The 27,396-nt window shown below is 38.9% G+C and overlaps 1 protein-coding gene across 2 annotated transcripts in view; it reads right to left on the bottom strand.

Moving 5' to 3' along the window:
• The window catches only part of rgs3a (regulator of G protein signaling 3a), a 157,487-nt gene that overhangs the window by 101,306 nt on the left and 28,785 nt on the right, over positions 1-27,396 (bottom strand). Inside the window, exons 8-9 of one of the 2 annotated variants that reach the window (XM_067573934.1) lie at positions 24,336-24,426; positions 6,682-6,749 (exon numbers count right to left, since the gene is read on the bottom strand). In XM_067573934.1, the coding sequence (XP_067430035.1) occupies positions 6,682-6,749; positions 24,336-24,426 (159 nt within the window). Of the gene's footprint in view, positions 1-6,681; positions 6,750-22,340; positions 22,636-24,335; positions 24,427-27,396 lie in introns of those variants that run through there. The other variant, XM_067573937.1, reaches the window with a different exon arrangement.

Consider the following 27,396-nt stretch of genomic DNA (forward strand, 5'->3'; position numbering starts at 1 on the left):
AGGACCAAAAGAAAGCATGTCTTAGGGAGAGGAGTGAAAGAAGAGTTTGAAAAGCTTGTCTGGGAGCCAGACGAGGCCAATCTGGTCTTTAGTAGTGTGGGATCTCTCTCTCTCTCTCTCTCTTTTTCTGACCTGAATAAACAGCTATCAAAGGAGGAGGTGTCTTCCAAGCCAGTGAACACACAAGGTAGGTCTAAGGCCAAGTGCAGGGTCACATTTCAGGTTGTACTTATAATCCAAACTGTGGAGTCTCAGCATGTGGATTCAAACTTCCACTGTAGCTACAACATTGTGCATAATATGAGTCAGTGAGATGACAACAACCCTCCTGGACCAGAGTCACACCTGAACAGCGCAGCCTCATGGCTTCAACCTCAGACTACTTAAACTAGGCTTCAACGAAAACAAATTATGTCAGTTTGAAGGGGACATATCATGCATATTTCCAGGTCTACTGGGGTTCTACTGGAATATCTTTGCATGATTTACAATTCAAAAACTCCTTAAATGTCTTCATTTAGCTCTTACTCCTAGTTTCTAGTTTTTAGTCTCTTTAAAGTCCCCCTCCCAATGAGCCTACTCCGTTCTGATTGGTTATAGCTGTGTCTCGGCCGACTTTGGTCGTCAGACTTTGCTTCTTTTTCCTGTTTTTAACTCAAAATGGAAACTTCTCAAATACATCCATACATGTTCAAGCCAGAAACTAATGCGAAACATGCGAGTGTATAACACAAACAACCTGTGAAACAACCTTAGCGACAAAGGCTGTAGAACGGACGGCCGTTTGTAGGCAAACAATCTGACATCATCACAAGGAGGAAGCATTCAGAGCAGGCTGAAACCTGGGCTTTTGACTTTCAGGGAACATTTTTATATATGTTATTTGGACCTTTGACCATGTTTAGCATATATATATATATCCAACATCATAACAGTATATAAGTAACTGAAAATCACAAAAAGCATGATATATCCTCTTTAATACCTGTTAAATCAAACAATCAAATCCTTCAAGATTTAAACTGCACAGGGTAGTGCGTTTCAAGGTGCTACAGGTGAATGAGCAAACTAAAATGACTAATAAGGCTGTAGAAATATAACCCATAAAATATATATACAGCATAAACAACAAATAGAGATAAGATTAAAATGTGAATGTGTAAAATTGATAAAAGTGAAATGAAGAAAAACAATATAAAACTTGTCCCAATCATTTGTCAGTAATTTGGGGTTCAGTGTTGAGTTGAGGTTCAGCTCAAGGACACGACACGTGGACAAGTAGAGGCAGGGATCAAACCAACCTAAGATTAATGGACGACTCACTCAACCACCTGAGCCACAATCCATACAATATAATTAAATATTGTACAACTACAGCTTTGTGTATTCCTTGTATGTGGTTTCTACTGTAACTTTTTTTCAAATCAAAAGATGGTGCAGAGTAGCAAAGGACAAGGATAAGTGTTCAAACATGCTGCATCTAGCAGAGAACAGGCAGGGGTTATGAGCAGCCAGGGCCTATTGGGTTCAAAGTACTCACAAAGGGATATGTTCTGGCTATAAAACTAACCATTCTTCATTATTTCTGAGACGCCGGCCAGAATATCTAACCTCTCTGTCCTCTTTTCAGCTCACCTCACCCTTCCTTCCCATCTTTCCCGTCAGACAGAAGTGTCAGACCCATTTTTACAGTAACGGTTTAGGAGCTAATGCTAGCTGACAAGCAAAGTGATTCAGGGGGACATGTTGTCCGGGGCGCAAACCATTGTTAATATTCATGAACTCTCTGCTCCCTGCCACTGACATGAACACAGCTTTTTTTTTTTTTTCCTTTGCCTGCCTGAAATCATAATTGGTAAATGCTGACATGGCAAGTGAGGAGATGAACTCTTGTTATGCTGCATGTCAAATCTCTGGCTCAAGTGATCATTGTTATGAAGTGAGAAACATCACAATGATTTTCTCATTCTCGTATTTTGGAGGAACTCAAACATTTCATGTTTTCTTACGGGCCAACACATCTGTGTTTGCTTTAACTTTAGCAGTTCAGTGGCAGGTGACAGACTTTGTTCTCCTTTAGAAGTCCTTTAGTTCCATTAAAAAGGCAGTGAGTCTTTTTTTTAAAAAAGAAAGTGAAAGATTTGCTAAATATACTAACTGAAAGCTGCAATTTATCTTACATGACAAAATTTGACTTCTTTGACTGGTATTTATCCCAAATGCCAACAATTCCTGCCTACATTATCGTTAAAAGCATACCACAGGAACACCAGTTTTATGGGATAAATTGACAAAGATGTTCAGCTCACAGTGAGACAGAAGAAGCAAAATAACAGAACTTTATTGGAATGACCTTCTTTAAAGCATAATTCCTCTCAAACATGTCTTAATTATCCAAATACATAAGAACAATAATTTTAAGCCAAAATTCTGAGGATAGTGTAAAAGTGTAGTCATTGGATAAGAAAACGTTCTTAAAATAGCTTTGTGGTTTTCTGAGGGACATTCCTTTGTGGATATCAAGTATTATCTTCACCGACATCTGAAGTGTCCAAAGCTTTCAATGAGCCTTGTGTAAATCACTGAAATAATCCAAGTGTAAGGCCATCATCAAACACTGAAAAATGTTTGAGTTGGTACAGAGTGGGCAGTTAATGATACCACAGAGCTCTTTGTGTAGTCAGGGTGATGGCCATGGGGTGACCGAGGGAGAAAAGAGAGGGAAAGGGAGGAGGAGGAGGAGGTGGTGGAGGAGGCCACAACAGTGAAGGAGGAAATATGCAGCGGTCTGAAAGGGAGCAAGGACAAGGCAACAGAAATTGGGTACAGAAAAGAGGAGAAAGTCTAAAAGGTTTTCCATTCTCCCCTAATTTAGTCTCTGAATGTGTTTTCCCCCTCCCTTAACTCTCCCCTGAGACTGTCCCACACAAACCGCACAATCATCTGTTACTCTGATTCACCCAGAGATAAAGAGGAAGAGAGAAAACAAGAACGAGAGGGGAGGGAGGCGAGAGGAAGGAGAGAGGAAAGAAGCATTCACAAATACGGATGAAAAAATTTTTCCATCTCAATGCTGCACCACATCATTACTGCCCTCTTCACCTTCCATATGACTTCAAAAGCTGCTCAAATTCTTGACAGACTGGATGCAGCATTGTTATTCTGCTTGCGATGTAAGGAATGTAATGAAATTAAACATTTGTTTGTGATAAACTCTGCCAAGTGCAGTTTATTAGAAACAAAAAAGCAGGGTCAAATGTGGTGGCACTATGTGAGAAAGTAATCACTAACTTATGTTTCTGTATGTTTGTGTGTGTGTGTGTGTGTGTTTAAGACCTAAATTATGTGTAGAGAGACATTTGAGAGAAAGAGTGTGTGAAAGGTGAATGTAAAGGGAGCTCCCCTGTCTAATCCTGTCCAGTCAAGCTTGTCAGCTACAGAAACTCCATATGACCACTGCTTTCCACGGAGTTCACATCCTGGAGCATTTCAAATGCAACACGGATATGTTTCTCTGACACACTGATCTACTGAACAGGCCTAACTGTCAGCAACTCCAGGAGTCCACGTCATAATGATACATTTTTAAAATAAAATTTGACCATTGCGTATTACAAGAACTGAATTACTGCCCCTCTGTACTGTGCCTGCCACTGCCTGCTCTATAAATTTGACTGGCTGGGTAATTTTTAAGTTAATCATATAATTATATTTTGTTGTCATTAGGATGTTCTACATGCAAAGTTTATGTCTTGAGATTGTTCCCATAGCATGGCCCTGCAGGATTTCATGTCACTACGCATAGCAGCACTACTGGAAAAAATGAGAGAATAAGGGCACAAAAGAAGAAGAGCTCTATTGATACTTCAGTATACACAATGGATTTGAAACCTTGTTTCACAAATTAATGCCTGCTGGGGAATGCTGAGCATTGTCAGTATTAGTGGAAGGATTGCCCCTGCTTCTGCATTGCCATCAATTGTTTAAGAAAACCCTTAAACACTCCCAAGATAAATTTCCCAAAAATGTGACCTCAATGCTTTAGAATTTTGCAACCTATCAATCCAATAGCACATTAAACAGTTATTGTTAAAGGGGACATATGCACATTTCAAGGTCCATATTTTTATTCTGGGGCTCTACTGGAATATCTGCATTATTTACAGTTCAAAAAACTCCTTATTTATCTTATACTGGCTCTTTATGCAGCCTCTCAGTTCAGCCTCTGTCTGAAACAGGACATTTTAGGTCCTGTCTCTTTAAGGCCCCCCTCCCGATGAGTCCATTCTGTTCTGATTGGTTAGCTTCTGGAAGCCCAAATCTGATCCAAAATATGCAAGTGGACAACGTGAACAATCTTAGCGACAACCTTAGCAACAAAGGCTATGGAGAGGACGGCCGTCTGTGGGCATACGTGAACAATCTGACATCATCACAAGAAGGAAGTAGAGGTAACAGGGAAGTGTTCAGAGCAGGCTGAAACATACGTTCACCTCAAGTTTTAGAACTTTGACCTTGTTTAACATAAACATCAAACATCATAACAGTATAAAAACAACAAAATCCTGAAAAGCCCCCTTTAAAACCACATTACACTACAGCCAAGACACCAAAGTTAAGTTTGGGCTCTCTTTCATCTCCACTTTGTTTATTCAGTATGAATAATCCCATGATTACCCATGCAAAACAATAATTAAATATTACCTGTTTTTCTGGATTTTTGTCCTGTAAGCAGTAGGTATGACTCAGACTTGAAGGTTTAGAGCTACACTTCATGGTGTGAATGTGAATTCTTTCTTGTTTGTGGTAAGCATATTTGGAGCAGATTGGGGCATTTCTCCTATAACAGACAGCCATGTGTGCCCGTGGTTTCGACTGTCTCTGTCCTCACAGTCTGTCAGTATGTTTTATTGGGTTACTGATTATGCTGAAGTGTAGTCTGTTTTCTGACAATATGCTGCAGAAAAATCAGTAAAAGAATGTGTAGTTGCATTGAAAACTGTGTATTTCCCTTCCTTTAAAGTGCTCTGTCCGATTTTCTTTTTTCACATTCATGTAGCCTGAAATAGACGTCTATCTAAAAGGTTCCTTTAGCCTCTGAGGCAGACAAGCCCTTGCTGCTGTACGTTGTCTTTGACTGACAGCTGACCTAGCAGTGGCACAGAGACGTGATTGTAAGCATCATGCTCCGTTACTAAAGCTTAAAAGCCAAGGGACAGACAGAGTAATGTTTGCTGAGGAGATATAATTCAACATCTAAAAAAGGTGAAAATAACATATTTAGCCTACTTTTGCCATTTGTATGTCCATAATAGGTCCCAAACCATACTTTAATCAAGTTGACCGCTGGGATAATTTCATGCATGACATATGTACACATGTGTATATGTTTCTGTTACAGTTATTGTTGCCATTATTGCTGCTGCTTTCAAGCAAATACTGACTTAAAGGTGCAGTGTGTAGAATTTAGTGGCATCTAGAAATGGAATATAATATTCATCAGTCTTTTTCAAACAGTGTATAATCACCCGAAAATAAGAATCATTGTGTTTTCAATACCTTAAAATGAGCCCTTTATATCTACATAGGGAGCGGGTCCTCTTCCATGGAGCCCGCCATGTTGCACCACCATGTGTCTACAGTAGCCCAGAATGGACAAGCCAAACACTGGCTCTAGAGAGGGTCTTTGCGGCCACCATAGGTTCTTCTACACACTTGGAAGGGGAGGGTGACGGGGGGTTATTCAGTCCGTTGCAATCTGTAACCCCATTGCTAGATGCCACTAAATCCTACACACTGCACCTTTAATGAATCACTGTTTCCTATTCCCCAGCTGTAAAATTGGTAAAAGTATCATCAGTCATTCTCCTGTGTCTCTGTAAATGGTATCAGTGCTCTTCCTCATTCATTATTAATTAATGCATGGCTAACGTACAGTCAACAATGTGGAAATTGAGAAAAAAGACTAAGAATTCTTAGGAATTCTTAAGAATTCTTGAGAAAATTGAGAAGAGACAAGATGTAAAGGATGAAAGAGGAAAACACAGGAAACAATTTGTGATTTCCACAAGCAGATAAGGAAAACTGTATTCACATCCGACCTCGCAATTCTCCTTCCCCCTTTCTCATGACAAACCACTCTGCTCCACATGTGACTCACATGCAAGACAGCTTTTTGACAAACACTGTCTTTCAAGAAATGACATCTTGCTCTTTTCACTGCTCAAAGCTCAAATGCATGATTCAATTAGTTGCTATGGTTGCTGTGGATGTGTAACATGGAATTCACGCAGTAAATATCTTTCTGAAGGCATGTTTATGCATGATGAGTTTCTTGGACATGGTGCGATGTCACGGGTCAACTATTTCATATAGGCCTATCCATTCATTGTGCACGCATATGCAAACACAGTAGACAAAAACACATAAGGGCAGACATAAACTACCAAAAATCAAAGAAATAAATCAGTTTTGCACCTTTATAGAGAAATACTCCATTAAAGTAATAGCATTATTTGACATTCATGTACATGTCTACTCTCTCCATTAAACTTTCAAAATATTTCTTTTGCTCAAGTTCACATGTACCCACACACAGAGCAAAAAAAGCTAAGGATGTAAGCATATTTAAGCTTTACATGCACACACACAGAAAGTAAAGAAAGGTTTGATAATACTTACTGTTAAGCATTGCATATTCTCAGGGCGTTTGGTCTCGGGGGCAGCACCATGGTTTGACAGCACAGCCTCTGAAATGTAGACAAAGGAATCACGGGCTGAGACAGTGCCTCTGGAGCACATTTCTTCCTGTGCCAACGCAAAACAGCCTTCTGGATGCACAAAAATAAAGTCCTCAAATAGTTCTGAGAGTCCATAAAAGTGACTCAGGGAGATAACAACAAGCAATTATGGCAACAGTTGTCTGGAGCAGCCTTCACTGGGCTGGGATTCAAACTTCAGAGCGCACATAAAAGGCAAAAACAGGCCAGTCGAGTCAAGGAAAATCCTGTAAGATGCGAGGATCCAACAAACTGCCCAAGAGAGGAGTGGAAGTGAGAACAAGTGAGAGGGAGGGAGAGAGAGGCGAGGAGGGAGGGAGGGGTGAAGAAGAGAAAAGGAACTCCTCTCTCACTCTATTATCCGTCCGTCACAGGGCTCCTGGGAAGTTGCTATGGTTACAGGGACTCACGCCTCAGTGTCCTTTTAACTATTGCTCATAAGGGCAGCATTCAGCTTTGGGCCAAAATGTAGATCTCTCTCTCTTCCCTTCTCTCTCTGTTTCTCTCCATTTACATCTGTCTATATCTCTCATTTATTATAATCATCTTTCTCTCTACATTTCTCACTTTCCTCTCTGTCTCTAAAACTTCACACAGAGCCACCTCACTGTCCCACCTTCAACCACTACCACTGTCCCTCTGTCTAGTATTTCTATCCTCCCGCTTATCCCTTTTCAATACTCTTCCAACACACCCCTACCTCCATCACCATAGGAGAGAAATTATCCTACCCCCAGACTGTGAAATGTTGGTTTTCTAACTCTTCCAACCAAGTCCTAACAGCCCCTGAGCACATTAAGGAGTATAAGTGGATAAGCAACCTTTGTCAACCTTGTGAAAGGTGGTAATAATCACATTACATACATACACACATACCTTGTAATCAGCATAAGTTTAAAAGCCTTAAAGTAAGAAAAACAATTATCACGCTACTTCTAGATAAAATATTCCAATCCAAGACACCAGTGTTGTTTAGTCAGATCTTTTAACTAGATAAAAGTACCAATACAACAAACATACTCCATTACAAGTCCTGCAATCAAAATCCTACTTCAGTAAAAGTACAGAGGTATTAGCAGCAAAATTTACTTAAAGTATCAACAGTAAAAGTATTTATTCTGCATAAATAATGGCCCCTGTGACTGAGCTACCATTATACATATATTACATTTACATAGAAACATACACATACATATATATATATATTATGTACATTATTACATTATTAATGTACATTATTAGATTGGAGATGCATCAATGCATAAGTAGCATTTTTAAGTAAGTAGAGTAAGTAAGTAGATATTTTTTCCTCTTTGGACCTCTACAGTTATTTGAATAAATGATCTGAGAAGTTAAGAGGGGAAATTTCTTTTTTACAACACAGACATCCGAAACGTGACATGGATCCAAACACAAGCTCTTAGTTCTGAATGCAGTAAGTGCTGGTTTTTGGCTTTGAACAAAAGCTTCTGCCGAGGTCACAAGTCAAAGAGGTTAAAGAGGTTGCGAACTACTAGTTTAATCTTTAACAAATGCTTTGTATTTAAACTTTTTTTTAATGTAAAATCATAATCTGAAAAGCAGCTACTAACTATAGCAGTGAAATTCATGTGGTGGAGTAAAATGTACAATATTTGACTCTGAAATGTGGTGAAGTAGAAATACGAGTACAAGACAAGTGGCCTACCTCAAAATTGTACTAAAGCACAATACTTGATGTGCTACAAGACACCATGGCTTTACTGCTACCTGATATGGAAGTCATATAAATCATTCTATTCTTATGTTACACTAAAATTATGTGGGACTACACAAAGCCTGGCAGTAAAACATGCATTTGTAATGATGAATCCTTGTGAGTCCAGCAGGGTTTAAGAAGTCAACCAAGTGCTAACCCTAACTGTCACTTTAAACCTCTCATTTTAACCGGCAACCCAAAATCGCTTTGAAGGGTATCCAAAATTCTGTGTCATCACAACCCCAATACCCTCACCAGAATAGAAAGATCTCAAGAGTCACTCCTCAAAAGTATATGTAAAACACACCACACACATACTCAGACACACATCTGATTAAAAATACTTAGGGCAGTCCACATGCGGAAAAGAAAATGAAGCACCTCTCAAACCTTTGGACTGAGTTTCTACTTTCCTCTGAACCCTGTACTTCAACCCCAGAGTATGTAGCCCAATCTCATAGTTGCAGTTACCATGGTAACCCAGAGGCTTTAAAAAAAAAAAAGGTTTCTGCCACTTGTGAATCTAAAAACTCCAGGGGTCTGTCAAAAGAAGAGGGGCTAACCTGGCTGGCGTCAAGCCCAGGAGAGGAGCCTTTTGTCTGGGTAAGACATCAGTAACACAGGGCATGAGGGGAGAGACGTGGAGCAGCTGGCAACGAGAAACATCCAGCATGACTGACATAAAATGGGGGGAAAGTAAGAGGGACAATAAGAGATGGAAGTAGTGGACAGTGGGAAAAGCATACACAGGATAAATTCAGGGAATGAGGTAAAAAAAGAATAAAGTTAAAAAAAAAAAAAAAAGGGAGTAAGAAACCGAGAAGATTAAAGAAAGACAGACAATTTAACTAGAGGGAAAAAACAAAAAGAGGCAGAAAATGAAGACATGAAAAAGGCAAGAGTAAAGAAAAGAAATCAAAAGGTGTTGGCAGTCTTCTGAGTCAGCCAGAATGAAAAAGCCCTTGACTCTGCCTAAGACCCTCATTGCACCACTCGCTCACTTGACACCCAGTCCCTCTTTTCACCTCCTGTCGCCCACCAACAAATAAACACTTGATGGAGGGGGTGGAAAAGCCAAATAGGGAGGAGATTGCCTCCACTTCACTGTTTAAGTCTGTTAAGATCACCTCAAGTATCAGAAAATATTTTTTTAACCATTAACACTGATCACAAACACAGTCTTAAGAGATTAACGTACGTGGACTGACAAAGGTACGCTTTTGAAGACATTGTGACACTAACACAGTGATGCGTGGATGACAGGCTGCTACGTTTTTAACCCATGTTGACATCCAATCAGAACATTTGAATCTGCTGTCACAGTGCTTGTATAGTACAATATCTGACTGACAATAGCAAAATATGGTGGTATTTTGCCAACTGTGTTGAAATATAGTGATACACAAGTTTTTCAGAAAGGATGGCATTGGACGTGATCCTTACAACTTCAAAAAGCAGAAGACAGAATTCAAACAAGACTGCATCTTTAACTGTAATTTCAGTCAACAACATTAGTACTTTGTAATAAATGAGATGTTGAATAGAGCAAAGGACCCTACATTGGTAAAATATCACTGAAGTACAAGTTAAATTACTGAAAATAAATAGTTTTTTGCTTTTTCCAAAAAGCACATGCACAGCAAAACCCATACTCAGTTGCAGTGAATGTAAATAATTACCCTATGTTAATAGAAAGCATCTAAGTCAAGTCAAATTATAGCTGAATGAAACTTCTTTTCTCAGAGGATCAGGGTATAAAAACAAAAAAGACATAAAAACTCTAAATTGAATGCAACTGCATGCATTAAAAGCATAGTGCAGCAAAAGATCAAAGTTTTAAGTCATATAAAGATAGAAAAAAGACAGAAGATTTCTCCTCTAATCACATGGGAATGATATTGAATTCTCCAAAACACCTGATTAAATAAGTATGCAGTAAATTAAATTAAAATGAATTTTTAGATATACAGTATGAGTTGAATACACCTCTTCTACTACTCCTACTATGTGTCTGTCCCCCTTTAACCCTCACACTATTTAGTTTAGAAAGTGATGCAGTCAATTGGAGAGCGTTCTGGCAATGACTGGACACAGGCTTCGATTTATTGAACAATTAGAGTGGAATATTACAAACTGGACTCAGTGTACAAGTGGGACTATGTCTGTACAAGTTCATTTCTACACACAGACAGACACAACAGAGGAGTTGATACAGAGATGAGAGTAACAGGGAGAAACTCACATGAGAGCAAAACAACTATACACCACCAGAGGTCTGAATAATGCAGCATGACTGACATTTAAAAAGTGGATATGTTGGGGAGGCTGCTTGTTGCAGCATAGTTTCCAGTAAACAGAGCTAAAAGATTTTTTTTGGGAAATGAACTTTTTGGGTTTAACCAATTCATGGGAATTAAAGATAAATTGGGTACATGTAAGGAAAACAACAACTCAGTAATGATGCCGGACTTACAGTGCAAACATATAGGCCTGTACATTATTCAAAATCACATTTGATCACATGTACATGCACATTTGGTGACCAAGTAAACCTACATCTCTCTCAAATTATAAGTCCATAAAAACTTAAAGGTGCCCTGTGCAGTTTTCTGGTAAGTTAAGGTTTAACTCTACATTGTTTGCATCATCTTTGCTTGCTGGCAGTCTTCTGCTTCACAGCCCTTGTTGGGGCATTGCTACATTTATGGATGTGTTACAAACGGTATGGCATGATGTGAATAGCAACCACAAGCGCACACCTGTCTAAATAAGCAGCAATCAAACTCCCAAAAAAAGCCTTTTATCTATTATTTATTAAGATTTTAAAACTCAGTGAAAACAGTGATAAAACAGCCCAAAAAAGTGTATGACATCACCTTTTTCCAAATGAGGCCCACTTTAAACCAGTGAGAAGAGCTCAGAGAAAAAATATATACAGAAATCTCTCAATGGAAATAACTAAGGTCTATATATATATATAAGGTATATAAGGTAATAAGGTCTCGATAGCTAAACTCATTTGTGTTAACTTGCATTATGGGAGCAGTTTGAAATTGTACTATAATACTAATAAGATATTAAGGTCTTTTAAGAGGTAAGTGTGGGGACAAGTTTGTTGGTGGACAAGTGTCTCAGCCTACCGCACTCAGCTTTTATGGTTGCTGCTTGCTTACCCCATCTCAGCTCCACCCAGACTCTACCTTTTGCTCAAATTTGGAATTTGCTGAACCAGTAACTAACAAAGATAGCAAAATAAAGTAGAAAACCAGAATTCAAGCTTCATACATCTATTCAGAAAAGTATGGTTTATGACGTCATCGTTTTTTTAAGTTTCACTTTGGTGCAGATAAAATATGAAATGGGACTAACATGTCTGATTATTATTACTTTGGGTTAATTAGGTTATCAATATTGTTTAATCTGTTTTATTTATTGTTATTATAAGTTCAGGTTTTATATTTGTAGTGAGGACAGCATGATTGTGTTCCTCTATTTTTAAATCAGAGTATGTGTCAATAAAAACATTCATTCTGCTGTCTGTTAACAAAATCATCAGCCTTATGGGTGTTTTGATAAAAACATCAGTCTCTCCACTACACTGAAAGCAGTGAGCCTATTATATTTGTGCATGAGGGTGTTTTTGTTGGTAAATGGACAAATTGATCCTCAAGAAAAGAAAAAAATGTAAAGTGGGTACTGAAGCCTAAAATATTGGATAAATCTCAGTTCTTTTATATAGTCTTGTCACGATTCCTGCCGCGGTCCTGGCTCTCTCTACCTTTTGCCACTTCTCCAGTGGCTCTCTCCCTCTCTCGCCCTGTGTGTGTGTGATTGATTGAGTGTGTTGGAGTCAGAGCAGAGCCCTACCAGCTGCAACCCATTCCATAATCAAGACCTCTACTTATACTCAGCCCTGCCAAATCCACACTGCCAGATCGTAGCCTCTGCTCAGTCAGTCTGTGCTTCAAGCAGTTTCGCCTGCATTTATGTTTTCTTGTCATTGCCTGTTTTCCCTATCCTGACCTTTTCTCCCATTTCCTACAGTCCCGTCTGCTATGGCTCACGTCCCTGTCTACTGTTCCTTGTAGTCTCGTCTCGTCAGCCCTGCTTCACCGCAATAGGACTCTTTCTCTACCCAGCTTCCACAGATTCCAATCCGGACCTGCCCCACTTGCCGCAGCCTCCCTCAGCCCCAGGTTCCAAGCTACCAGCCAGAGCCCAGGTTTCTCAACTACCAGTACTAGTTTCCCCTGGTCTGCTTTAAGAAATACCTAGTCCTATGGTGTCCCTGTCTCTGTATTTGGGCTCACCTGCTCCACCCACACGCAACAAGTCTCTTTCATCAGATTGGCCATTATACTACACTGTGTCACAGTTATAGTGTGTCTTAAATATTAGGCAGACTGATCGATTTCTGCAACTGTGTTGCAAGTTATTTCTGTGACTATTTGTACAGACGTGCTGTTCTGTCATCACCAAGATCCCATTTGAATTTTGTTAATTTCATTCAATGTTTAACTGGGTTGTACATTAGCCTCTGTAAAAAAATTCCAGAGGCATTACTGAAGGCAGCAACCTTTCAAAATATAATTTATCCCGTAAGGCCTATGAAGATCATCTCCATCCTCCACTAGTCCAACAGGATAATAACAGCTGTGTGTAGTTCTGTATTAGTGTAGTGCCTTTCTTTTTCCATCACTTTTCAGAGGTCAAATACTCCACGTCTTACTTTTATTTAACAGGAATACTGGAGGATGAAGATGACCCCTGTAGGACTTCAGGGAAATTCTACTAAATCATTCAGGCCAACTAATGATCAGTGGCTATAACACTTTTAAATAATTTTAAAGATTTTTCAATGTGTTCGTTTTTTACTTATGTTTCCATCTTGCCATTTCCCATACACAAGTCACACCCTATACAACTGGACAAACATTGTGGATGATATTCTTTTAAAATTGACAGTGTGGGTTACATGTCTGCTGGTGAGTTTATTTAATAACTAACAGAGTTACATCTTCCTTTTACAAAATAATCTGTACAGACAGTGGACAGAAACATCTACGGGATGCTATGAACCTCATTATGCTGCATTTTTTCCTTACACTGAATTTTCAATAGATGGTTTATAAAATCAGATGGTATGGTTGATGTGTAGATGACTTAAAGGAAACCCTTCTAGATCTGACAGAAGTGAGGAGTCTTAGATACATCTACTGCACATTCTTCTGTTTTAGAAGAACTGACCACAATACAGTTCTGAGAGGGCACAGCTTGTGTTATCCAAGTTTGGTTTGCAGGAGGTGGAAAAAATAACAGGAACGCATTACAATCCAACGCTATCCAAAACAATACCACCACAAACTGTGGCTTCAAATACAATAGCTGAGTCAACCGCTCTCTGAGTCTAAACAAAAACTGATATAATAAGCAACAATTAGGACTTTTTTATTGAAAAGTGACTTTATTGAATGGGGATATAATAAAAAGAATGTCCACCCCTATTATGTCATGCAAAGGAGAGCAGAAAAGTAGGACACATGCATATTGTAATACAAAAATCTAGTTTGAAAATAGATGCACAGGTAATGTACTTTATATGCTCACTGCATAAAGTTTGATTCCTGAGAGGAATGTATTTTGTTTATGCTTGAGTTATCTGCACACTACCAGCCCAAAGCTGAATACATTTCAAACATGACACAAGAGTAACATTCAAATTTAAAATGCAGCAAGGTATTTATGCTCTGATTCTGCATGACCTCGACAACCTCTGAGTGACTGACTCATTTACTGCATAATGCCACATGGAACAAGACAATGTGATGGGCATACTGGGTAGCCGGACAGTGATTGAAGCATTTAATTTCCTGTTTCTGTCCTAAGCAAGGCACAACATCCCTAAAGGATTATGTCTGCTGTCTGTCGACTCAAAGTGTTTCATGATTGTCTGATAGAGATTTGTAAAAAGGATTTGAAGAGGGCAGGCATAGAAATATTCAGCAACTGGGATGCTATTTCATATCCAGCCTCGATGGTACCTCATCGAATTCATCAAATCATCTACTTTCACAATCACTCCTTCATTAGGCTCGTCATTCGTTTATACCAGTGGAAACGGGAATAAGAAATCACCTCGATCATGATATTTATGTGCTCAAGCTACACTTGGCATGAGATTTTAGCAGGCCTGAAATCATGCATTTTAAGTAGTGGCATGGTTAAAATGGAACAAAAGGGGAGTTGGTCATCCAAAGGCACAACTCTGACCATTTTATTAAGCGGTAGGGTGTCCTTGTACCTCAAACGAGCACATTGTATTTTATAGAGAGGTGTGAAAGGTTTCTATGGAGGTTTTATTACTCATTTCCGGTGTTAAATTGTCATTGTGACTGTGATGGAGTAATTGTAACTGAAATGAATTCAAGCTGATCACAGCTGCAATTCTCTGTAAAGGGGGAACAGCCACATTTTAAGGAAAAAGGGATGAACAATGATACTGACATTTAGATTGAATCAATTTATGTATTATATATTGCCTATGATTTTTTCTTAACTCCACATAATTGACAAGTTAATTATGGTAAGTATAATGCAACATTTTTTTTTATATGTTCTTAGCAGTATAGGAATGTGTTGTCATCCAACACAGAACTGTCAGCGTGTGCTGTAATTTGCAGAGCAGAGACTCGAAATGGGCGGGATGGGGAATATACTTGTTTTCCACATGAGTGCTCCCCTTATTGGCGGTTACACTCCCCCCAGTCGTGCCTGCTTAGTCCCACCCACCTTCTGCAGGCTCAATGTGTCTGCCCATCAGGATATTAAATCTAATTTACTCCGTGTCCATGACGACTTTCAGCCGTCTAGGTTCACTGCGTCTGACCCCCAACACATGGAAGTGTCCACCCACTTGAGATTAAAGCCTATGCTATTTGGAGGTTTGCAGTCTGCAGAGATGCACGGTTGTGAAGCAGAGCTTGGATTACACAAGTGGCAGCATCCTCTAATGGTTGTCTGTGACTAGTTAGAAGATGTCCCCTTTCTAATGACCCTTGATATTCTCCAGTGATCAAAATGTCCCTGCAGTCTGCCAAAAAACTTCTCATTCTATTCATGGCCTACCATCACTGCAACATTTCCTACATTGTGCATTCAAAGCAACACACTGAAAATAAATCCATAGCCTTTTGCCAGCTAAAGTGGGGTTACTCTGGTTTCTTCACTGAATACTTTGGTCCATAATGTCTTTTTTTTTATCTGCAGTCTTTTAATTCACTGCAGAGATCATCAACAGATTCATTTACAATTTCCTAACAACGCATCACATTCTCAGAGGTTGTCTTGTCTCTAATGGCCTCAGACTGCACTTCACTCAGTTGTAGTTTTGTTTTCTGATTGACAAGGAACATGAGATCCTTCTTTAAGATTTCACACCAATTTATGTAAAATTCTTATTTCTGTTATTTGAATATGCAGTGCACGTATTACTTCACAGAAAGTCTGCCAGGCCTTTTTTGTGGCCAGACTTTCTTGCGCAGAAGATAAAATACACTCGATTACTCACTTAAATTACTTACACACCCATGGTCCACCAACACAGGTGTTACTTATTTTGCCTAACAAAGACAAAGTCTATTGTCTGAGAACTGTGTGGGTGTATACAGACTGTGCATACAGTGATTTTATCTGGCTGTCCTGACCTTTTTTTTTATGCCTTTTCCCTTATAGACATTTTGACTGACTTGTCATAGTAGGAAAAGCACAGGTGTTACTGACATTAACAATACCTCTGTTTAAATGCCCCAGTAAACAATGACAGTGTGACAGTGAGCAACCATGTACAATAGCAGGGCACTGAAACTGAAGTAGCTAAATGGCAGTCAGCCATCATTAATTGTATTATTCACACCTGTGCTTTTCATATTGCAACATGTCAAAATGTCTTCCATAAAAAAAATTCCTGTTATCGGTTCATGAAGTTTGGTGACCTCACATATACGGTGTGTCTACTCAACTTCAACCTGAGCAAAGTTCTAATTAGCCAGAATAAGTGAAAACACCTGTGTGGGTGTTTTCACTCATTTGGGGCTTTGGCATTACGAGCACTACTCATTAAGTATACAACAGATCGAAATACATGGCGCACTGTGTTTTTTGATGGCTTTTTTGTTTTGTATTGGGTTTTTTTACTGTTTTCTTTCTTATTATTTTTCTTATTATTATTTTTATATGGAGAGAGTGAGAGAAAAAGGGAGAGGGACTGACAGACAGACAGAGATGACCAGTAATTTCACTTGTTTATTACAATAGACTTAAATTAATTGAAATCCATGACTGTGATTTTCATCCATCCAATTTAACTATCTTTTCAGACAGGAAAATAAGATGTCAAATTGGTGTAGCTGACAAAGTCAGAGGATCGGAATGTGCAGCACAAAACTGAGCATGTATGTAAGCTATTGGGTCAAATGCTTCATGTCAGATCAAGTGGATAAAAGCCTGCGGACAATGTTACCCTTCAGAATAAGCATCAGATGCATGGCATGTCAGACATACTCTCCAACACATCATCTCACATGATCACACGCTCACTCACGAAAATTAACAGCCAGTATTTATTAGAGCAACTTTACAATATATAAAACAACCCCCCTCCTCTATGTCTGGCCCCTTCCATATATGTTAATCACATTGTTTACGTTTTAATCTGCTGATTTAAAGGCGTAGCTTGCCATCTGGAAAAGTGTGTGTGTGTGCATAGTATGTCTGGGCTAGCATTTGTCTGTTATGAAAAGTAAAAGTGTGTGTGTGTGTATGATGCAGATAACACAGTTTTTTAACCACAAGCCCAATGGCTGTTCTGCTATTTTTGCTTCCGCGCACATACTGTACAGACCACCTGACCCACATCGTAAGCTCGTTGGGGGGAAATGCATTAGCCATGGTCAAAAACACACACACGTACATGTCACTGTGGGTCAGTTGTCTCCGCTGACACACCACACGAGCCAAAATAAGAAGGCAGAGCTAAGGGAGTTTCTCAAACACTAATTTTTTTATATTTTCAGAGAAAATATATACATCCTTAATCTCCAAAAACTAATAACAATATTACACTAACTGAAAAACCACTTAGACAAATTCACTGCTATGTAATTAATTAATTACAAGACAAAGCGCCGTTTATCCAAACACACTTCTTCTGCTACGGTAAGCATTTGAGGCAATAAATTAATAATTTTTTGTGTTTTACATTTTTTTCTTTCATTGTTAATATTTTAATGATCTACAAATAGACCACATCTGTGTACAAGCAACACATTTTCATCCTACACACTCACAAATTCGAGTTTGTACATTACAAATTAGACCGAATGTCCATGTATCCTGTATTGTTGGTAGAATATCTTTATAATATTATATAATATATATTTTATAATAGAGCCGTTTTTATACATTATTACTGCAGCTTCAAACTGGTTTTTACCACATCATCATACAAACATATATCCCCAAAATCAACACTAATTGTCCTGTCACTCATTATCTCAAATGTTGTTCAGCTGCCACTCATACACAGCCTTTCCATTTCAGACTCTCAACTCATGTAAAGCAAAGTTAAGATGGCAGGCTTTTTATTGTAGCCCTACAGTGTAATTAACTGTCAACGCTTGGAAGATTGGTTTTGTTATGGAAGCACAGAGTCTGAACCATGCAGGAAAAGAAGCCTGTCTGTGCGACAATGGGACTAAAGAGTAAAGAGGAGCGTGACTTATAACAATATGATATTTAGAGATACAATCTCTTTTTCTATGCTGTGGTTTTTTGTTTTGTTTTTGGATAGATTTGCATGTATTATCTATCATTTTTGTAAAAAGGAGATTTTCTTTGGTCTATCAAAGGGGTAAAAAAAACATCAAAGGACTAGTATATTCTAACTATTTGATATTACATCAGTCCATCTCTCATTATGTTTTGACTTCAGTGGCCCCACGCCAATTAATTTCTACTGAATATGTAAATCTTTAAAACTGTCGCAAATACATAATTTTTTTTAAAAAGGTGAAATACTTTCCTATTAAATGTTACTCAAACAGGACTAAATAGTGCATTTGTTGGTGACTATTTTAAGCTGAGAATTAATACGCATTTGGTGCTTTAGTGAGTATTTACAACAGCAGGATGGTGTATGTGGGATTGAGTCAAAATAAACTACAGTGCCCATGTTAGTCAAGTCAAATAAAGTTAATTTATTTGTATAGCCCAATATCACTTTGCCTCAGGGGGCTTTACAATCTGTACAGCAATACAACATCCTCTGTCCTTAGACCCTTGATTTGAATAAGAAAAAACTAAAAAAGAACTTTAACAAAGAAAAATAATCAATGTAGTGAAGAAGCATGTCACCCAGTTCAGCAGTGTGGCTCATTGATATTTTTAATTGTTTTTGGACAATAGAGGTCAGTGGCACAGGGCTTTGGCAGCACAAGCACGACTCATTAATAGGCTCAATTCATTGTTGGTTTTGGTCTTTTCATTGTTGACCATGAATATTTTAAACATTTTCTTCCTATATGTCCTGTTTGTGCTGTGCCAACCATGATTCCTTCCCATTAGGTCCTAAACTGCTAGCATCCCAGTCTGACATAATGTCTGTCAAAGTCTGTCGCCAGGGTTTTTGGTTTGGCACTGTCCTGGCTCTGACCTGGCACAGGTCTCTGAATGAGGGATTAGTCAGACACACCGATCCAAATAGTGCACCTCTGGTGAGAGTCTGTGCACATTAACATAAATTAATCTAGCAGACCAGTAAAATACTTGTTTCAACATATGATGTTTGCTTATGAAGTTAGACTTCCTTTCAAAGTGGATATGGCAATTTAGCTGTTCATGTTCATTGTCTTTGATGTCAACAATAGGTGAATGTGGTATTTTTGTTCAGAGCTTCTGGTAAGATAAGTTATTTAAACATTGTGAATACAGGCTCTCTGTATGCAGGCTGCTATAATAAACTTCTCCATCACAAAAGAATTATATAAAGGTTGAGAAGAAATGGGTAATGTAGTAATGGTTCTCTGGAAAGTGAAAATAAGTGCAGAGATCGGGGTGCTAGATTGGGCATTCATAGTTGTTTTTAACTTCAGTGAGTCACGATGAATTCTCAACTCAGTCGTCACTTAGCAAGAGGATTGTTGACTTTGAGTGATGCTTAAAGTTTTAGCTTAAGTTTATCTTATTTAAACATGAACGAAATTGAGGCTAACCAAAACAAAATGATTTTATTTACACACCACAGTATGCTTACCTTCCTAATCCTAAACCTTAATCTTTACCATTTACATGTCTATACAGCATAGAATATAGTATAGTAAGTATGTAAGTAGTATAGTAAGTTTAGACTATACTTAACACTTACATACTATTTTCTCATGTTAAACTTGATGAACAGTAATTTTTGGGGAGTTTATTTTACTAGATTTAGCCATCTCACCCTTGTGTAACCTCAACTGTGCTGCCTGGTGAAAGAGTGCAGGCTGCACCCCCTTCACCCAGCGCTCTCAGGTTCTGCCTGGCTAAACAGTGCATACCGTAATTCCCTTAAGCACTGCACAAAAACAGAATACACATACAAACCGACCGAGCAACCAACACACACACAACCAACCACTGCTCCTCCTGGGAACCAGATGAGAGTTGGATTAATCCTACAAATCTGATATGAAAACTATAAAATTTTTACTTACCAGAAATAAAATATGAATAAAATGATCGAGCCCTAATGTTGTCTTGCTTACTGACTGCAAAAAATATACAAATTATGGTTTTTATTTTATAGGGAAAAACTTGAGTTATTAGTTGACAAAACAACACTTAAATTCAACTTTCAGCTCACTTAAAAAAGGTATTATTTTCTTTTCAGAAAATATATTTTTGAAAATGTTTTCAGTAACCTGAACACAGTAACTAGTGTCAGAACTTCATTACTTTTATAAAATAAAGTGAAGGATGCTACATCTTAAATGTCAGAGCTCATAACTCTACAAATAGATTCACAGTCATTTTTAATGTTATGTTTTAGGTTATGGCAGCATTGCTTGAATGTAGATTTAGAGTTAAAGGAGATGCATGATGACATGGAGCAAAAATGATGAATTGGCCTTAAATCCAAACCATTTCAAGACCACGGCGAGCCTGCCAAGCTTCCAGTATGCCCCTGCTCTTAACTACTGTTGCAGAATTTCCCTTAATGATATACTACATTGCAGATCATAGTCTTGTATAAGCTGGCAGCTATAGTGTTACATCAAACTGTTTGTTTAGTAAAAAACCTTTTTTGCATTCTTCCACAGTGCTGGGTTACATAAGAAGTGGACTGAAGACTAACAGACAAATGACAAAGATGCCAGGTTGAATAAGAAACAGTGATGTCTGAGTAAAACAGAGAGAGGGGACTGAATAGAAACACAGGTGCGAGGTAAAAGGCTCAAGGATATTTAGAAACACATGAATAATCAGTGTGAAAGGAACACCCAAAATAAATGCACTGAACAGACATACAAGGCAAGGAGGGAAAGAGAGAGATAGAGAGAGAGACAGAGACAGAGAGAGAGAGAAAGGATGGACACACAGAGTGATATTGTAATGAATGGGATTTTGGTGATATCCATGTTAGTGCATGCCATGGTGCAGCAGTGCCTCCATGGCCTACATTCTGCCAGCTGGCCTGGCAACACACAAGTGCATGCATGAGTATGCAACCCCCACCTACACACACACACACACACACACACACACACACACGGAACGGATCAGATGAGACAGTAGTGGGGCAGTATTGCCACTCGGAAAAATGAAAACATTCTAAATCCATTAATACAGACGAGCATGCTGTTTTTCTTTCTTTTTTTTTTATTAATGAACTTCCTCTACTGCTCTATCTCAGCACCGGTATTGCTAAATTTGTGTTACACATAAATACATTCCAGCCTATCAGCACACAGCTAAAAGAACTATACTTGCTTGTGTAACCCTTGCGTATAAGTTAGGATCTCCTCATGAGAGCCACGTAATGGTTTCCTGCTGGCTGAGTCTTGTCTAATCTGATACCCCTGTCCCAGTTCCATCCACAGAAGCATAAAACTAATTTTAAAGTTGCATGAGGCAGATTAGCCTAGTTCAGCCAAGCAGTGTAAATTGGGATGGGTAAGCTGACGTCTTATGATATCACCGTCATTCTCATAACCCAGAATGGAACTATGTGGATAAGCAAAGGGAAAGTCAAAGGTGCCCCTGCTCTTAACTACTGTTGGGATTTTAGGAGTGAGAAAAAGTGCATGTATGTGCATGTCACCGTGTGCTGATGTGACATGTTTGTGTATGTGTATGTGTGTGTGTGTGTGTGTGTATGTGTGTGTGTGTGTACAAAAAGATGGGGTCATAGTGTAAGTAATCCACTGAATGGGTAAGCTAAGCTCCTTAAGGGGTCTTCCGTGGAGAGAGATTAAAAGTAATGTCGGCAACAATTAAAAAAAAAAAAAAAAAATATATATATATATATATATAACATAAAAAAGAAATACGAAGATGGAAGAAGATATGGGAAAAAAAGTGAACAAGAACATGGAAAAATTAAAGTGAAACAGTGAAGAAAAAAGGGAGTGTGCAAAAGACAAAAAAGAGGAGATAACACATTCCTGCAGCATCCTTAAAATAAAACAAACCACTTCCGTCCACTGCTCTGCGATGCAACATGCAACTTCTAAAATGCATTCATGTGCAGCAAGTAGAGTCAAGTATGATAACACAAACATAGTACTCACCTAGTCTAGGCTGCCCTTATGGCTGGCACAGAGTAGCATAACTCCAACACACACACCACCACCACCACCAACGTGAAACTACGAGTGAGTGCACACACATAAGTAGGAAGAGAAGGAGCGGGCACACTCGAAGGTGCAGAGAAGAAAAATAGATTTCCAAACAAATGTGTCACTGTGTGTATGTGTGTGTGCGTGTGTGTATGTGTGTGTATGTGTGTGAGCTGAGTGGGTGTGTATCTGTGTATGTGTGAGGGGAGATCCACTCCAGCAGCGAACGGTATGGGAGAGCTCCGTCTCTCTCTGGCAACTGTGACGCGTCAGGCTTTCGTCCAGACCCCTCCCTCCCTCCCACTCTCTTTCTCTCTCTCTCTCTCTCTCTCTCTCTGTCTTTCCCTTATTCGCTCTTCCAAACCCTCTCTCTTTCCCTCTCTTAATCCCTCGCTTCCCCAGTCGCCCCACCTCCCGACCCAAACACCGATAGAGACTTAAAGCTGCGAGCCTGGCACACTCCAGGCACACATACACAAACATGGCATGTTCGTACTCAAGTTACACATTTTCCACTTTTAAAAGATTTAGGTAAGTTTGACTCTCAAACACCGCTGATTGGCCTTCAGACTCCTATTCTGTGTGGCAAATTCAAACTGTCCTCTTATCTGTTTACACAGTTTGGATTTCATTCTTTTGTACACTGTTATTATTATTTGGCTTTATTTATTCAGGAAATATCATTGAGATCAAGATCTTTTTTGCGAGAGAGCCCTGAGAACAGTTCACAAATATACACAAAGGCAGTTCATTCTAGGTGAGTAAGGTTGTAAGGTGCAGAGTACCCAGTCTTCCCCAGTTCAGCGTCTGTATGAGGAACTTCTAGCGTAAACCTGCCCTGTGATCTGGTGTCATGGTTATTAGCTCTGAGCTCAACTAAGGATGTTAAAAAACTCCACAACTTAGATAGCAAGGCCTTATAAATGAAGACACAGGTATGCTGGTGCTTTTTAGATGTCAGACCTCTGACCTACTCATATGACAGTGGTGAGTGTGATAGCTGTCTCATGTAATTAATTGAATGGTACTCTTGTCATAGCGTCCAGTGGTTTAAGGGTTGTGGCAGCAGCATGAGCATAGAGGATGGATGTGGAAAGTGTGGTAGATTACATAACATGTTTTCTGTTTTGAAAAGAGAAACGAGCTCTGTTGCGGTACAAGAATCCAATTTCAATTTTTTTGGTTTTGATTGAGATGTTCAACATGAGTTTTAAAGGACAATCTGCTGTCTAACCAAAGTCATAAGTATTTATAGTGCTGTACTGAGTCAATTAGTTCTCCATTTAAAGTATGGATAGGTGTGGGAACATCAATGGTTTGCCCTCTTGTGAAATGCACACATTTAGTCTTTTTTTGAGTTTAGAACAAGGTTTTAATCAAACAGAGAAATCTGGAGGTCATCAAAAGCAGACTGTAACCTGGAGAGGGCCTGGTCTACGTTAAGCCAATGGCATAAATTATGCTATCATCCACATAAAAATGGACATTACCGTGCAGTGTGGAAAATAAATGTTATTTATGTATAGAGTAAATAGCAAGGGGCCTAATATTGATCCTTGAGGGACACCACTCCTTTGTTCTCATGTCTTCTTTACATCAATAGGGCTGGGTATTGTAAGAAAAATCAGTGACAATATGATACCAGAGTTTCATTACTGATACCAAAACAATACATTTTTGATACCTATCTTTAACACTTTTTTTTAATTTTGTCTAAATAAAATATGGTCTAAAGATGGAAACATGTCCTGATTCAAATGAGACAATATCTGATTGAAGAATAAATAAACAGGCATCAGAATCTGACCGAGCATTCAATGCAAACGTTTTCCACATTTTGATACTCATTACTACTTACAACTTTCAGTTCGTATTGTATATTTATGTTTGATAATCTGTCCTAAATATCAGTGTTCAATCTGATGAAATTAAGTTAACCATACTTACCGGTGGTGTGGAAGTTGTGTTGGGTGGGCACTTTGAGATGCTTCTTCTTCCCCAGCTCTTCCCCAAGTAGGTAGTACCATCCTTGAACCGCCTATAGCACGCACACAAAGAGTGACTATGTATGTATATGTGTATGTGTGTGTGTGTTTGTGTATCATGCGCGCTCACTCATGTATGCATGAGTGCTGACTTCAAGCTTGGAGATTCAACTTAATGAAAACTAAATTTAAAAGACAATCCTCTATGTGAGAGCATAAACAGAAACACACACACACACACTTACACGCAGGAAAGGATATACACACTCACAAACACACACACACACACAGACCTAATTTGCTTGCCCCTCCAGGGCAGCAAACACTGAACATACACACACTCACTGCTCTCAATGCTTTAGCTTATAGCTTATTCCAGCAGCTGATGCCCCCACTTCTGCACTTCTGCCTTGTGAGCCAGATGGTATGTGTGTTTGTGTGGAAATGTATGCGTGTGTGTGTGTGTGTTATGTGTTTGTGACTGTGTGTTACATAAAGCTATGCTATGCTGGCAGTGACAGAGGTGGTCTGATTTGTAATCTGAATGATGTGGACACAGTCTCGCAAACAAGGACATGACAAAACTGTTGTAAGCTCGCCATTATTTTACTCTGTGTTGCACAGTTATTACAGCACACAAACACAAACACACACACACACACACACACACACACACACACTGTCAGCCCATTCTTTTGTACTAAATAATGTGATGCCATGGACAGTGACAATAATCTCCGTTTTAAAAGCATCTTATCTGAGTGGACAGATTTCTGCAGGCTGTGGTACAAGGGGGGGCGGGAAGGGGAGGGGGGGGGGACTTGTATAGAAGAAGGGGGAGGGGAGGGCATATGTTCTGAAAGTCAGGGAGGGATTTACGCCATCGTTCAATATTACCCTGCACATGTGACAAAGAGGGACAGAGTGGGGCAAAAAGAGCGGTAAGTCAGGAGGGAAACAGATGAGAGAGGTGGAAAGAGAAAGCGGGGGATGAGAGAGAAGTAAAAAGCACAAAGTGGCAAAAGGGTGAAAACAAATGACAAGATGTGACAGGCAAGCAAAGCAGGTAACAAAAATAACACTCAACAGCTCCAAATGCGTCTGAAATAAAACAAGAACAAAGAGGAGGGAAACAGAAAAGTATGGGCTCATAGGGAGATAACAGAGGAGAATAACGGATATGCTGAGGGGATCAAGAGACATAACTCCCTGTGACTCAAGCTAAATCTCCTTTATTAGCATATTAAGCCAATTAAATATTCATTTGGATAAATGTTAGAGGAAGGAAGCCTCACTAAAATCTACTTTCTTTCCGTTGTTTGTTTTCCTCTCTGGTGTGGATGTTAATTGAAGCTACAAAGAGATTTACTGGGGTTGTAGAGAGAACAAGTTTCCTAAATGTGCAGCAGTGTTCATGCTTGTTTTCCTAATTCTATTCCTAATCTGCTAACTTCTCAAAGAACAACTTTAATTATAGTAATAATAAAAATACCAACAATGTCTTTTAGCGAATTCAGTCACCACTTTTAATGTCGTTCAAACTGACAGGTTTAGCTCATAAGCAGAGATTTTTTTTTAAGCCTCAACAATCAATCAAAACAGTCAAAAGGTGAAGCCAAAAAAGAGACTGTATTTTTACTATAGATTGGTTCTGCATTAGGCCATTATGTTATGAGGAAACGTATATTTTCTTCTTCACATAGAGCTCAGATTTTAGTGGTCACCAGGGCAAAGTACTCCACTGGAGAAGAGCAGACGAATGTGAACAACTGATCCGCAATTACAAAAACAGAAGACAAAACCTATAATTCATGGATAAAAGTTTTTCAACTTTTTCTGAGGGGTTTTGTCATCAGTGCTGTAACTATATGAGCATACGTATTTCCTGTTGTTTTCTCTATACACAAGGCAAAAGGCAAGGTTTGCTCCTTCATGTACTCATTCCAAAAGTTTGACAGTAGATTTGACAGGACATAGCACTAATTGCATACTTATCATATGCCATAAAAGCAAATCATTTTTCCCCATAACCTTACGCGGTCTTAAAAGTACACATAAATACTTGCTTTTTGATGTAATAATGTTTAAACATTACATTACATACCAAACATCTGCAGCGGTTACCACTAAAACGTGGACTTTCCCTTTTTTTATGTGAATATGTGGTATACTGCAGGAGGAAAATATGCACATCTGCAAAGGCAGAGTGAAGACAGTTGGATAAATTAGAGCTGAATAATTAAACAGTGAAAGGAAAGAGCTAAGAAAAGCAGTTATGGGGATATACCGTACAGCGGAAAGAGAAGCCATTACTTCTAACTCAGCCGAAGAGCAACACTGAACTCTTGGACTTTGCATTTATCTGCTATCACCTGGGACAGTTTAGGGAGAAAGACTTAGGGCATGTGTTCCTCTATTATGATGCAGGTGTGTGGGAAGAAGTGGTGTCACACTGTGCGTGTCTGTATTTGTGTGTTTTTTCAGTGTCTGTCCTTTCCCCCATTGTCTGGCAAGTACTCGGCAATTAAATGTCTAACAAGAAAGGCCCCATCTGTGTTTTGGGTTTTTTTTGTATCAATGAGCATATTCACATCAGCTAGCCAAACGTATGTGTGATGAGAAGAGCGTGTGCTGTGTTTTTGACGGCTCAAAAACAAGCCGATAAAAGGAACTGATTTTGCACTTGTGTCTTGTGTCTTACAATAGAAAACAAAAAAGCAAGTTTTGTTGTCATTGCAGTCTCGGTGATGTCAAAGGTCACCCCAAGATAACCTTTTTTTTCTTTTAAGAAGCAATGCTGTTCATATTATGGCCATACAGTCTTTAAGATTTACCGTACTGCCTATTCCCAGTGAAAGTATTTGCACTTTTGTTGTAATTTAAAATTCACAAAACACAAGACATTAGGTTCAGTGACACTTTAATAAGGAATGTGTGTCTGTTTGTGTATGTGACCCATAACATTTCAGTCAAGGGAGTGACTCGAAATTATGTTTCACTCTAGTGTCTGGAGGCAACGTGGC

This window comes from Thunnus thynnus, chromosome 19, assembly GCF_963924715.1.
Source record: "Thunnus thynnus chromosome 19, fThuThy2.1, whole genome shotgun sequence".
NCBI lineage: Eukaryota > Metazoa > Chordata > Actinopteri > Scombriformes > Scombridae > Thunnus > Thunnus thynnus.